This window comes from Excalfactoria chinensis, chromosome 8 (genome assembly GCF_039878825.1).
Source record: "Excalfactoria chinensis isolate bCotChi1 chromosome 8, bCotChi1.hap2, whole genome shotgun sequence".
NCBI classification, from domain to species: domain Eukaryota; kingdom Metazoa; phylum Chordata; class Aves; order Galliformes; family Phasianidae; genus Excalfactoria; species Excalfactoria chinensis.
Window position 1 is genome coordinate 13,231,706 of NC_092832.1, and position 15,059 is coordinate 13,246,764.

Here is a 15,059-nt window from a genome sequence, read left to right on the forward strand (position 1 = left end):
AGGGCTGCCATGACAGCCCGGGTAGCTCACTGAAATATTCAGCTGCTGCTGACAGGAGGGAAGGAAAGGATATTATTAAAATGTTTATTATGGTAATACATCGAAATTAATTTGAAAAAACTCTGCTCCTGCTACACAAGGCTTATAATGAGCTTATAGCCTAAACACTGATGCTTTGTCAGATTAGGAGTCTTTGCTTCCTTTGCATATTTACAATGTGATGTAGCTACACTCTTTCCCCCCCCTCCTTTTCTTTAAAAGAAAATCTCCTTTAATTTTCTGTTAGTGGGGACACGGGGCTAAGGAACAGAAGTGTCAGCCTTTCAAAGGCAACAGGATTTAGAAATGAACGGAGGGGAAAATATCCAGTTATCTGTTAACACTGGACAGTTTTTTCAAGCAAGTTAATGTCATTTTCCAGCTCAGGGCTTGCCAATGTTGGGTTACAGAGATAACAGGATTTACATGATCACGACAATTTTTAAAATACCCCATCACTATAACTAATTTTTACTTGTCCTGCAGACAAGTCAAAGCAATTTTCTACTTGTCAAAGATGATAAATCTGTGTCTGGTGACACTGACAGGTGGATTTGTCAAATCTCCCTTGAAGTGCTTTGGTTGCTGCTCTCAGGCTGCGGTGTGCTCCCAAGCAGGGCACGGCCAGGATGAGGGAGAGCTCCTGAAGGCCCTCCTCTCCAGCACAGGACCCCAGTCCTATGCAAGGAAGGAGGATAAGCAGCAAGGAATTATGTTTAACTTTGCCATACAAGACATGAGAAGTACAAGGCAACTCCCAACTCACAGCAATCCTGTTTCTCACAGGTCATCCAGGCTTCTTCCTGAGCTGTCTGGGAGCGCATCCTCCCTTCTTCACATCACACCCAACACACAAGAAGCAGGAGAAAGGCAGCAGCACTTCTGGCTGCCAAAGGCTGAGTGCATCCCCGGCAGCAGAGCACAGCCCTGCATAGTGGGGGTGATGCAGAGCTGTTGGTCCTCACTGCACGCTGGTGGGGTGGGAACGATGGCAATCTGTGTTAGTGAACTTAGACGTTTGGTATTAGTGTAATGCAGACACAAATGTAATAAAGTCATTTATTGGAGCTGTGAAGTGCAGCTGTTCTTCCTGTCTTGCCACCCACACTGTGCTGCAAGCGCCGAGGCTCAGACCAAGGGGTGAGGCAGGGAAGCCAAGTGGGAAAATGGAATAAATCACTTGGAAAACAGCTGGATAGTAAAAATGGTCAACCCTTGGGCTGGAGATCTACTCTAGATCCTGCTGTTTTACATTACCATTAACTTGAATGTAATTGCCATCTGAGTAAGCAAGCTACATATTAAAATAAAGACACATGTAAATTAATCTGCACTTATTTCCGAAGATAAGCCATCACTGCTGCCAGAGAACCCAGAGCACATTTGCTCCTAGTTTTGACAAAGCAAAAGACTTTTTTTTCCCTGAAAGTACTGGGATTCTTTAAGAAAAGTTCCTTGCTTATTAAGTAATTCCCTCTGTCATGAATAAGTTATGTATTGTCACACTCTAGAGAGACAATTGTGAACAGAACTGGAAAAAATGGCAATTTTCCATGTCACTTCTAATTCGGGATGCATCTGTACCATCAAGGGGGAGGGATAAAAAGAAAACTGAGCAAAGCACAGAGCCAGCCAGCATCTCTTTCAATCCTAGAAACCAACAGCATTCAGATTAGAACACAGGTTTGAAGCAGACAAAAGGGGGAAAAAATGCAGAGGAATAATACCAGTGATGGCTCAGAATATTAAGGCAATGCCAGATTGTCACAGCTCTGGAATCGAGTGCTGATAATTCATTACAGCTCCTGTTCAGCTTCCAAGCAACAAAACGTGTCTGCATGTATTGGAGAACAGATTTGCATTCGTTGGTTTCTATTCTCTGACGAAGAGTAACACTAAATAAATGAAAGGATAGAAATTAATAGCTCTCCCTCCTGGGTTTCATCTGCCTTACTGGATATTTCAAGCAGAGAAAAGGAATATCCTAAAATTAATCTGCAAACCACTAAAAGCTTCCACATGCCATGCCTGCACATAAGCATGGCCTCTGTACCGAGCTCACCTCCAACACAAACAGCCCCTCCTTCAGCCCGGACCCTGCTGGCAAGAAATGTGCAGAAAGCCACTCTGTCCAGCAGCCTACTGGGGAGAACAGCTTGACACCGCACCGCAGCTGGCATCCACTTCTTTTGCTGAATTCTTCATTTTCTGCCCAATCACATCCAGTTCATTTAACCTCAGAGTCTTAGAGAGGCTCAGCCCGATGCCCTGTGCTCAGCTTTTGAGGCAAAGACTCCAAAGCAGTTACTTTGGGCCACGCTTTTGGCTACTGAAAGCCTTCCCAGCACTCCATGTGCAAGCACATATGTATCTCACATTGATACCAATGCATCACTTTTAAGTAATACAAGGCAACCAGTGGGAGTGAGGAATATTACTGATAAAAGTGAGCTGCTACTTGTACCACTGGTGAGCAGCCCCAGCTGCTTTCAGTTCTTCATTCACCCTCTGCTAAGGGTTTTCCCAATACAGTGCAGCGCTGCATGCACAGCACAAATGGAGCAAAAACAAACTCACCCCCAAACTGTAACAAAAGCTGGATGTCACCTCTGCTGAAATCCACACTGCCATTTATACACACACACAACTATTTTCCTTGTGGCTTTGCTGTTACAAGCAAGAACCGCGCAGTCACAATCAAAAGCACAAACAAACAAACACAAAGACTGGGCTGCTCTTTGGATCCAAAGCCACTTAACCAAAAAGCCATTAAGATTCCAGGAGAAGGGCCGGTGTGGGTTTTTTTCTTCAGGGTTAACCTGTGTTTACATCAACATGGCACCTAAGAGAAGTGTCGGGAGGATAAAAGCCTCAAGTCTTAAGGGACGATGACTACAAACACAAAGCTACATCCACTTTGTGACATTACAGAAGTGAATTATTCTTTTCCAATGATATGTAATACTTTGAGGTATTAATTCCTTCATAAGACTAAAATAGCTAAATGCTATGCAGCTGCTGAAACTGCACATCTGCATTACATTAACTGGTTTTCAAGTGTCCCCACGAATAAGCAAACGCATACCTCATGCCCCAGATAAAAAGCAAAGGCACCACTAATTGAAGAGAGAGATACAGCTAAGCCTTGAGCTGAATCACCACTTGTGGAAATTACAGGAAGAAACCATAGGGAAGAATGCAAAAGAAGAATATCCCAGAATGAGTAAAAGGAGCAGGAATTGGGATGTTCCTTCCCCAAGCTGTGCAAGTAATAAGCACATGACACATCGCCAGCCCCCTGAAAGGACAAGGGGCAAATGCAGTGTCCTCACTGACACACTGCACAGCAATGAGTAACAAGAGCTCCAAGGAAACACAGGCATTTCCTTCCCCAATTCTCTGAACAGCCACCCCCAGGGATCTCAGAATGATCAGCAATAGAGCTTAGGAAGGAAAGTACCTAAAAATCATATGGTTGGTGTGACCAAAGGCTGCCCATTCAGTTGGGTCCACATTTCCACCTACCAGCATGAAAAGCCAGGTGAGCAAATTTCAAATGTTTCTCATGGGAGGCACTTCCTTTTGGAACAGAATGAAAAAGAAAAAAAAGAAGCAACCTAAAAGTGGTGAGGTAGGTCACAAAGAAGCCACATCAATGAAGTCTGGAAACAAAACAGGGAGGGATACCATGTCAGCTATGAAACTGAGTGGTTGTTATTAATGGACATCAAAAGTACAACTAGATCACTTCAAGCAGTGAGCCATTTCATGGAGGAAACACAAGCACATGGCACAGGATGCTCTACAGCTTCTCCTTTAAGTATCTTGCAAAGCTACTGTAATTTTGTATATAACCCCAGCGGGGTTTTGACTGAAACAGTAACACTCCCAAACTCCACCAGTAACAGTAGATCTCAACCCAACCCCGCAACTCTCTCCTAACAGTTTTAATTCAGCAGGCTTCCCCAGATCACCTTACAGCCAGCTGGGCACGAGACAGATTCATGATTTGGTGCTTATACTCTACAGCAGGATGCACGTGACAGCCAAGGGATCCCACAACCCAAACAGCAGAGTCTCAGCTGATCCTACAGAACTTGCTACCCACGCTGTCACCGTAAGCACAAAGAACACTGGGTGCTGTCAGTCATCCCTTCAATAACAGCTTAGACAAAAGTGCACATCTATGTTAGCGTAACCTACAACCACAGCAAGCAGTTTCTCAGCAAAGAAGAAGTAGGTCAATTTAATTCTTGGCACTTGTTTATAGGAACTCCTACCTACTCGTATGGGAAACTACCTTACCTCTCATCAGAGAGCCTTCTATGCATGGAGCTGATCTTGTTTCAAAACCATCCTGAGAACAGTCAGGTAACTGCAAGGAAAACACTTACATCTCTTGATGGTAACAGCTATTGCACTTCAGGTTCTTCACACAGACAGGGCTTAAAGGTAATAAAGTCAGAATATATGACTGAGGAGATAAGGATAAATCACAGCTGCTTAGAAGCTCACACATACAACTGTGAGCCAACTACACATAGATGACCTGGCTACACACAGGTTCAGTGTTGACAGCCATGCTATTTTTGCAGAGAGCTTTCCATTTTCACCCTATTCTGTTGTGTTGGGGTTTTCTCAAGCACAGAATAAGCAATAATGTACTGAGAGGATTTCTTCCCTGATTTAATGGTTACACAGGTGAGAAATGAGTAACCACCAGAACCCAAAGCTGGGGGGCTGTTTCAAATGGCTGTTGCTCACACAGTTCAGTGGGAACGGCTGCCTGCCGCAATGCTTCTCCCAGCACAGGAGTCTCCAGCTGAGGGCACGTGAAAAACAACTGACATAAATATTTACAGCGAGACCATAAAAATCTTTGCTACCTTCCTATATGGGATATAAAACTCATTCCCTCCACAGAGTTTAGGCTGTTGGAGAAGCTGAGTGGGCAAGGCTCCAGCTAACAGAGGAAGGACTGGGGAAGAACCCCACAAAATCCACGCAGGGAGGCAACTGCTCACACCACACCAGCATCCTATACAAGCACTGCCAGAGAGCATGGGAGGAGAGAACCTATAAGCACGTGCTATCTCAAAGGTAAACCTCCTCAAAGCAGGATTAAAAGCACACCGAATTTTACACCCTATCCTTCTGTCAGAGCTCTTTATTTCTCCCTGCTGTCCTCCCCATCAACCACTCACCATCGTGAGCAAAAAGATGGAAAATGATTCCAGAAAAGTACCATGAAGCAACAACTGCTCAGCACTATTTGATGAGGAAGCCTAATGCTTTCCCAGCACTGTGCTTGGGTTGCAGCAGCCAGGCTGCACAGCCTGAGGTACAACCTGCAGCATAAATAAAACATGGTTCTCGGGAAGCTTTTTGTCTTCTCCTCTTGCAAAGTGCCTGGGCTGCACATTGAGATGAAATACCAAACTAATATGGAAAACGAATCCGCATCACTCAGCTCCCCTCACAAAGCCAACGAAACAAAGATGTTTTACTCAGCAGCACAGGATTTCAAATGCCATGGAAAGTATGGTAGAGCTTCAGGTGGTATAATCTTTGCTCAGTCGTTTTCCAGCCTCCATCTGTGATGCGTTTTCCTCTACAGTGAAGAGTTATCATCTTGGAAATAACGATTTAGGCACACACCTGGCCCTGTACACAAACAGGGAGGAGTTAATCAGTACTGGCTGTCCAACGCCCTCCATGCCAGCAGCCCAGCCTGCTATCACTGCAATGAGATAAGTTTATTACATTTTGAAGGTCAACGAAACTTCACCTCTGTTGCTGCCAAAAAAGGGAGCGAGCAGACATAACCACCTGAATGGAAGCTTCCCTGCGGAGCATCTTGCCCTGCTGACCTGCAGATCTGACAGCTAATGCAGTCTTTGAGAGGATTATTAATAGCCACAGGAGGATCCAAACAAAGTAACAGGCTTAAAGGTATCCCAAATGCAAGGCACTGCAAGTCAAGCTCTGCAAGCAAAGCACTGCAGAGGTCTCAGGAGATCTGACTTCTGATGCATGTCCTTAGGCGAGTTATCTGACCTACTTGTGCCCCATTTCCTCACCTTCCTACATCTCAGCAGCTCTCTCAAATAAAACCGCTGATGCTTCAGTCGCACTCACACTGCAAGGCAGTGAACGGTGTGAGTAAGTGGAGCTGATTCAATTTTATTTAAACCCAACCGACCTGGGGATTGCACAAAACGGCACACAAAACTGAAGAAGCCATCATCATTTCACTCCTCTCACCTATTTTCATTCACTTCAACCTCTCTGGCCATGCTGTCCCACGATGGGAAACCCCTGTTCCCACAGGGTGCACTGATAAGCTCAGCATCTGCACTCAAGCTTGCTGAGATGGTATTTGTGCACTAAAGAGTCAGCTCAGGTGTGAATTACCTCCGCTTATCATAAGCCAATCCACTGAGTCAATGGCAACTTAATTTGGAGATGCAAAGCTCTGCTGGTAATGAGGGCCCCATCATGCAGCAGGACAGTTGGGGCAGTGCCCCTCCAGAGCTGCATTCCTCTAGCATTAAGCTTCTTCTTGAATGCTGCTCTATTGTCTTTTGTTCCTTCATGCCAAAAAACCCCTACAAGAAACCCAGACACAAAGCCCCTTCTCCCAGCAGCACGCATCCAGCATTTGATGTGGCAGCCTATGCAAAACATTGCTTCCTAATTCGTTTCTTCTTGTCAGAAACTTCACACCACAATCTGAGTTGTCACCTTTTTTTCCAGGACTCACTCTCTGGCCATCGTGCTCAAACTGCTACCCAGAGTACAGCAAGTTTCCAGAACTGGTGCCACAATATGGCTTTCTATGTTTCTTTTTTGTTGTTTTCCCATGCCAATCACACTGGGAAAAGGAGCAAGCTGAAGGGTTCTGCTGAATGCTTTGGACCATGAGAAGAAAGCCCACTGCTGGGAGTGACTCGGTGGTTGGACTCAGTGATCTCTGAGGCCTTTTCCAGCCCAGATGATTCTATGAAGCCTGATTGATGGGGGGGTCACTTTTAGTCTCTAAATACTTCTCATCCCCCAGCAATACTGGTTCCCAGTCTTGCATCTCCTTGCAAGCACATCTCTAGGCACACAGCCCCCTCCCTGAACATTCTACCATGTAATTCTCCACCTCCTTCCAAACTCATTCACCATCTTTGCTATTTCCTTTCTTCTTCAGTCCAGACTGCAGTGTCCAAAGGCAGCCTCCATCTGCAAAACACCACGCACATCTACAGCACAATGCGGCGTAAATATAATGAATAACCTGAACAAAGAAGAAAACAGGGCATTTTCAATTAAACTACTAATGTCCAAGAATGCAGACGCGGCACTACGGGAAAGGAAAAGGTGCCTGCAAGTTTTAATCAAGCCAGAACCGAACAGAGAAGCATATGCATTCTTATGCAAATCCACAGCAGACGCACCGCACATCTGCTGAAATGGGAGTCGTTTTCCCACAGTTTGCAGAATTAATGTGTTGAACTAAGTGGCTGCCTGTGCTGGCAGTGTAAGAGCTAATTTTTAATGGGGCATTCCTAGCTGTAGGGAAAAAAAAAATAAATAATCCTTTAGATAATACAGAATCTAAATCCAGGACGTGCTTTTACATTTACTTAAGTGCAAAGACCTCCCTCCACCTCCAAGAGCTCATTACTTGCACTACTCCAACTTGCTTTATAATTAAAAATAATCCAGACTCTTGGAGAAGAGCCTTTCTACAGTTTTGTGACCTTTTGAAAACCCATTAAAGAGAATTAACAAACGTGATTCTCTCCTGATCATTTCTGTAATGGCTTTCCGAGATGAAGAGGGGGAGGTCGAAACACACAAAGGACTGTTAGAAGTTTACTAACCAAAACGCAGTAATTCTTCCCTTCCCTTGGTTACTTCCCTCGTAGACACAAATCTCAATTCCATGATTACTATGAGCCTTTACAGAGGACTTTGAAAGAATTCAGATGAGGGTTTGACTCGGTGACCTTGGGGCTATGAAAGCTTACATGCCAGAAAAATGCTGAAATCTCAGCTTCTTCCAACCCCCTTTCTTTTTAAATCTATAAATATCAGTTGAAAGGAACCCATGATCTCATAATAAGCCAACGGGTCATAGTTATGCTCCCGTTATCTCTCCCCTTTTTTTCCTATTGTTTAAAAATAGGAAACAGCACGGCATTAAAATGTTCAGCCAGAGACAAACCGTGCGGCCGAAAGACAGGAGTCAGGAAGCTGGGTGTTTTAAAATCATCTCATCCTCGTTTTCCCCAGCACACACCAGAATTGTTGATACTTCCAAATACTTCAGTGACTTTTAATAAATGAGTAACCTAGGCAACATTTGGCACAACACAGGCAGCTGAAAGGTCCCAGCTAAAAACAACTACCGAAAGAGCAAGAAAAAACCACCCTGACACCAACCATTTATGCACAAATTAACGTCAGTGTTCCTTAAAAAAGGGAGTGGGCAAACAGTTTGAACATTGAAGGGCTAACACTGCAGCAAAGCTGGGAGCAAAGCAAAGGAGAAAGCAGGCTACAGGCAGCCCTCAGCTGCTCTCCAAGTCATAGCCCAAATGCATGACACATTACAAAGGAGGCAGCAGAGAAGCCAGCACATGGCAGGTACGAGCAGATCATCTGCATGAGTGCTTCAGTCACAGCCTTGGACAATCCCCTCCTAGGGATGCAGTTAGTGGACATGGTGGTGATGGATGGATGGTTGGATTTGATGATCTTAGAGGTTTTCCTCAAACCTTAATGATTCTGTGATGCTGGCTGGCAACGGTAGGCAGCGCCTCTGCCCAAAGCATGCTTATCAGCTTTAACCTGCAGCAAGCACAGTTACTTATACTCTTGCCTTTATATCACATTCTGTCTTTTAGAGTAGAGAATCAACTCGAAGCAGTTGTTATTTATCACCTTAACAAGATGTAAAAAGAGCTTTAATGTTATTTAATGTCTGTAGAACACAACAAAGCGGTACACGAAGGCTGCCATAAGGTCAGACACCACAACAGTCCAAATGCACAGGAAACAGCACTTCCATCCCCAAAGCCTTACCTTCCATTTCTGCACAACTTGCTGGGTGAGTTAAAAATAAGCCTATTGATCAGAAGGAAAAGCAGAGCTCAGAAGCACCGACCTCCTCCGCTTCCTAACAAGGCTGCCTACACAGACTCTCCACAAGCTATAAGCTGACTGTCAGCTTTCCTTGGCAGCAGCTTCTCATTCACACCTTCAGCTTATCCCACTTAATAAGTCCTCCATAACGGCAAAGAATCACACACACAAACACAGCTTTATGTGGAACACAGCCCAGCTATGCCACCTGAGTTCACCTTGAGGAGAAGAAGAGCCCAGGAGGGTTTAACAGCTGTCTCTCAACCATCAGATGGCCTTGCATGCGTTATGAACTTCTGTTTGGTTGCTCACATCAAACACATCCTCCCCACCTCCTCCTCATCAGGCAGCCTTCAGATGGCTTCTGAACTGAGCTCCTGGGGGTGCACACTAAGGTCTGGAAGTTGGAAGCAGTGAGAAGACGCTGTGCGTTTCAGGCAGCCTTGGGCATCTTCAGCAGCTCCGGCACCACCGTCAAGAAAATGCCGCCACCTGGTGGGGTCTGCTTAGGTCGTGGGACAGGGCACTGGGTTTGGGGGAGGGCATCACCTGGAAAAGGCTCTCCAACCTCTACGGCTCAGCATGAGCAGGGCAGGAAGTACAGGGGTTACTACAGCAAGATGATGCTGGTTGTCACCAGCGCTCACCCAAAGAGGAATGCTTGGGAAAGAAAAGACCTCTGCATTTTTAAGTACCACTGTAAGCAGTATAAATTTATACATATAGATACATATATAAAAACATACCAAGCTACCGACAAAGTCACAGTGAGGCAGGCCGTAAAGAAACAGAAAACTCTTGAGAACAGAGTCAGAGCCACTTACAAAACAGCAAGGAAGATGACAGATTGCTGGAACAGGTAACTTGTGGAAATGGGGTTTTTGGACTGAATTTCACATGATTAGAGATGCTTCTGGTCAGTGCTTGAGTCTCGGCTGCATTTTAATCTCCACATGACATTACGTGGATTACCGGAGCTTCAAGCCCTGAGCACAAGCCTAGTATTTTCTGAGGGCCAATGCTTAAAAGCTTCGAACTCGAGTTTCAAGCAGCCGAGAGACATTTCTGTCTGGTTATACCAGGTCTAGAGCTTTCATTTGTTGTTAAGCTCTGCCTGGAGGTCAATATCCAGCCTTTGAGCGCAGATGTGAAGAGCAGGCTCCTGCTGCTAGGAAGGGGGGTAAGCAGGGCTGCTGCAGCAGCAAGGCACATCCCCAGCCACTGGCAGCATTAGAGGACAAGGTGATGAAAACACCCATGTCTGATCTGCACTATGGTTTGTACAGCTACTATCGCCTTTTAGCACCAGTGTTAAAATGGGAAGACATTCCCTAGTCCAGATAAGGCCACAGAGCAGCGCTGCCCACTCCCAGGACGAACACTGAAGAAGGAATGGTCTCTTGAACGTGCTATTTTCTACTTATTTCCACAACCCCTGCTTCAAAAATCAATCACTTTGGTGCACGAGTGCTCACTGTGAGCTTAGAGCCAGAAGCAGATCTGACAGCCACCACTGGAGAAGTTTACAACCCTGTTTAGATGCAGACTGTAAGTTTGACAGAATCTGATTCTGCCCCCATCACATGCAACATTTAACACCAATGCTGCAGCGCTAGCTTTATAATTCATTGTTACAAAATCCATGGGCGCTCAGTCAGCCGTACCAAGCGATATAATTGCTGTGTTTTCAGAGTTAGCACTGAGAAAGCTGTAAATCACTCATTCCCTCGTCTACCCCCAAACCAGTTCTAAAGAACAGAGAGAAAGACGTCCAGGCTTCGACTTAAAACACCGGTGGAGACTTTCAAGAGTCACTCTTCCCTTTTACAGAGGAAAAAAGCATAGTATTAATCCAGGCAAGACAATCCCCTTCCCTCTCACCCGCTCCGCACATATAATCAGCCTGAAGGAAGCTGTTACTCAGATCACATCGATAGATATTTCACACACGTTTGTTGTGTGTCAAAACTAGTTCTTGGAAGCATCACCCAGTGACACTCACATGATTTGTGCTTCATAAGTAACTAAACCTCCCACCGTGACAAGCAAATATACTGTTCCCACTCACTGTTCAAACACCCGGCCAGGGGAAGCTGCCTGCTAAACGCTCTGTCCATCAGGAGGGAAACCCCGTACTTGTGGTTTGATCACATTCCTGCTAATTCACCCAACCAGAAGGTGCAGGGGCCTCCAGAAAACAGAATGGGAAAGCTACGCTTTAACTACAGCAGCAGGAAATGCAAAAATAGCCAGACTGTGATTTAGATCTCACAGTGAGGTCAGGCGGGACCTCAGTGTCACTCTGAAATCACATCCCAGACATGGCAAAGTCCTGCTGCACTCACATCATGGTCATGCTGCTGGTGAGCCACAAGAGGCGGGTAATGATGGTACTTTACTGCTCAGAGCTTTTCTCTCTGCTTACAGATGAAGTTTTACAGGCTCTGCAACTGGACCAGCTCCCCTCATGCCAGTAATTGCTGCCTCAGACAGAGAGGAGTGGGATGGTACACTGCTGCAGAACAGATGTACACAAATGAGAGGTCATTCCTAGATAGACACCAAACTCTTCTCCTCTAAAATGAGCCTTTCCACAGCTCCTCAATCACCTTTCACATAGAACAACCCCATCACACAGTTGTCCACGTCTCACATGGAAAAGAAATGCATCAACATCAAAAGCTGCGTATCTTGCTATGCTGAAAAATGGCTCTCATCTCTTCACATCAGATATTCCTTCTTTCCTCCGGCCATCCATGGTGAAATAATTAGTGTTAGCGTTCTCATTGTTTATCAGACAATGCAGACAATGCGGCTGAGCTTTCTGCCCCTGTTTTCTTTAGCTGTGCTGCTGTGGTTCCTCCAACAACTGCGTGGAGGCTTTACTTTTAATCCCATAAATAACACTTGTCACTCACAGGTCTGTAACCCGCATTTAGTTGTGCACAAACACGGTGCAATTTCAGTTCGATTCATTGTCTGCAAACTTATCCAGGATGAAAAAAAAAAAGGTGAGGAAGAAGGAAATACACACATCCTAGATAACGTGACTGCAGCTTCAATGGGAGGAGGGAGGGTGTCACCACCACATCAGATGCTATGCCAGGGAAAGAGATAATGAGTTGTTTTTAAACACAGACTGAGAATAATTAGCTACAGTCCTCGGGCTATGCGACGTATTTTACATGCTTGAAGTCTACTCTGATTCTTACAGCCTTGGAGTTGGTTGCTCCATCGCTCGGGTGCCTTTCCGTTCATCTACACGTTGGTGTCAGCCCACAGACCTGTCACAGCGTGCAGCGTGCCCTCACCAGCAGCACTGCTCCTCACCAGCAGCACTGCTCCTCACCACGGCTAATTCTGAGCACGCTGCTGCTTCAGCCACCCAGGCAGGACGCCGTGCAGCAGGCAGGCAGGCCAGAGCCAGGCATCCCCTGCAAGTTCTCACTTTACCTTATGGAAAGTGCTCCATGCGAACAAATAATCCAAAGGCACTCGGGCTCCCCTGAGCCTTCGGACAGCAGCAGAGAGGTGGTTTTATGTTGTTTTTTTGTTTGTTTTTAAAACAAAGGTTACATCTTAGATTGTAAGCATTGTGGACATCACAGCACTCAGGTCTACAAGTGAACGCCACAAGTCGGACGCTGCTTAAAAAAAACCAAACCAACCCAAACTTCCATCAGGAGGCACGAGCACAGAGCAGCACGAGCACAGAGCAGCACGAGCACAGAGCAGCACGAGCACAGAGCAGCACGAGCACAGAGCAGCACCAGCCCGGCCGCAGCCCTCACCGCCCGCCGGGCAGCCCGTCGTGGAGCAGGGGGCGGAGGGTCGGGCCGGAGGGCTGCGGGATGGAGGGGAGGAGGACGCGGAACGGCCGAGAAGCACCGAAATCACGAGCGAGGATCGCCCCACGTTCGCAAAACTGCGGGAAAAGTTGGGCCCGCCGCAAGACCCCGCCGCGATAGTCCGCACCGCCCCCCGGCGCCCCTTACCGTAGACGCGGACCCAGCCCTGCTGCTGGCACACCGAGTCCAGCAGGACGCGGTCCAGCGCTCCGCCCGCCGCCTCCAGCTCGTCCGAGCCTAGCTCCGGATCCGCCAGCGCCTCGACCGCCCAGGCCGCCGGCTCGCTCGCCGCGGGGGCCGCCTCCATGGCGAGGAGCGGGGGACGACCGCCGCCGCCGCCCGCGCTGCTCCCCGGCCGCGCCTCGCCTCAACGCGGCTCCATCCCGCCCCTCGGCCGCCGCCGCCGCCGCCCGCCCCCTGCGTCAGCGCGACGGGAGGAGGCGGGGGAGGAGGCGGCCGCGCTCCGGCGCCGGGCAGGGAGCAGCGCGAGGACGGGTGCTCGCGAGGAGCCGCGGGCTTCGGGCCTAAGCTGGGCTGCGAGGGGCGGCGTGGGGTCGGAGCGCTGGGGGAATGGCGGAGGCTGATCGTCCCTCCGTGCTCCGCTATGGAGGGGCCACGCCTCAGTGCAAGAAAGACATTGAGACTGTGTCCAGAGCTGTGCGAGGTGTGGGGCACAGTGTGATGGGGAGAGGGGGAGGGAATGGGATGGAGCAGTGTGGATAAAAGGAGCTCAGGAGAGACCTCACTGCTCTGTACAGCTCCTGAAAGGAGGCTGTGGGGAGGTGGGATCGGCCTTTGCTCCTGGTAACAGCGATAGGATGAGAGGTGATGGCATCAGGTTGTGCCAGGGGAGGTTCAGGTTGGGTATGAGAAACATTTCTCCTTCAAAAGAGCAGTCTTCGGCATCGGCTGATGGTTGGACTTTTCAACCTTAATGATTCGGTGACCAGAGTAAGGCACCTGTGAACACAGCGTTGATCCTGCTGTGTTTCAGATCGTAACACCAAAACATGAGTTCCCAGGGAGGACAGGCAGCAGTTCAGCTTGCACTGGGCTCCCTCCCCTGCCCTGTGCCCAGCACTGATCGATACAAAGCAGGCAAGTTTGTCCAAGCGCACCGATGCTGTGATTATCTCCATGGTGCAGAGATGATGTAGCAGCACAACCATCTCCCTGAAACAACATGCTAAGACCTGAAGCTTAGCACAGGCTGCCTCTAACAGCTCCTCTTTGTCCACAACTTCTGCATTTGTATAAAGATACAAATATTTTTGCCTTTATTCTGACACTTAAACAACACTGCCCTTGGCACAGTCGTTCCCCAGCCAGTTGGCTGGGGTCCCCAGTTGGCACAGGGTGGGTGCCTGCAGCCAGTTTCTCTGTTCCATCTTTCTACCACTGCTCGTACCCACTACTGCTGATAATATACTCACCAAGATTATCATTTAGTGGCCGTAATCCAATTAACTTGTTGAGGTTTTTCCTCTGCTTCCTTCTGCAGCCCCCTCCTCCAGCCTGCCCTGAGCCTGCAGGGGCAGCTGCAGGGAAGTGGGGACGGAGCTGCTTGTGTTGCAGGGGAAGGATGTTGCTGTTGAGCTTCTGCCAAGAGAAAAATAGCCGAGTTTTTAGGAGCTGCCACACGGAATTGGGATGACAGTTACACATGGGACAGCAGAGACTGGTTCTCATCAAGTAGGGTCTGCCCCACTCCCAGTGAGACCCGAAAGTGGACTCTGAAGTTCTGTGCTCTGCTGGGAAACAAAATCCGTTCTTCTGCCTTCGTTTGTGGGTTTGGGGGCAAGATAAGCGATAATAAATAGCAGAGATGACTAAAATAGGAAGGGTGACAGTAGCAAAAATAGACATATTTTGTAAATAAAGATGTCCTGGAAACAGAGATGCCGGAGTTCCATGTGCATTGGTGCAGCTGTTCTGGCTTCTGGCTCAGTCAGTGATGCAGCGGGCATCTGTGGAGGGAGCATGACAGTAACCCAAGTGCATGTGTAGGATTCCCTCTGTGAGAAGCAGAGACAC

At 47.6% G+C, this 15,059-nt stretch overlaps 1 protein-coding gene across 3 annotated transcripts in view; it reads right to left on the reverse strand.

The window, feature by feature from the left end:
- The window catches only part of RASAL2 (RAS protein activator like 2), a 150,650-nt gene extending 137,247 nt beyond the window's left edge, over positions 1–13,403 (reverse strand). For all 3 annotated transcript variants that reach the window (XM_072342611.1, XM_072342610.1, XM_072342609.1), the window contains exon 1: positions 13,173–13,403. In XM_072342611.1, the coding sequence (XP_072198712.1) occupies positions 13,173–13,332 (160 nt within the window). In that variant the 5' untranslated portion in view covers positions 13,333–13,403. The remainder of the gene's footprint in view (positions 1–13,172) is intronic.
- Positions 13,404–15,059: the final 1,656 nt, after the last annotated feature.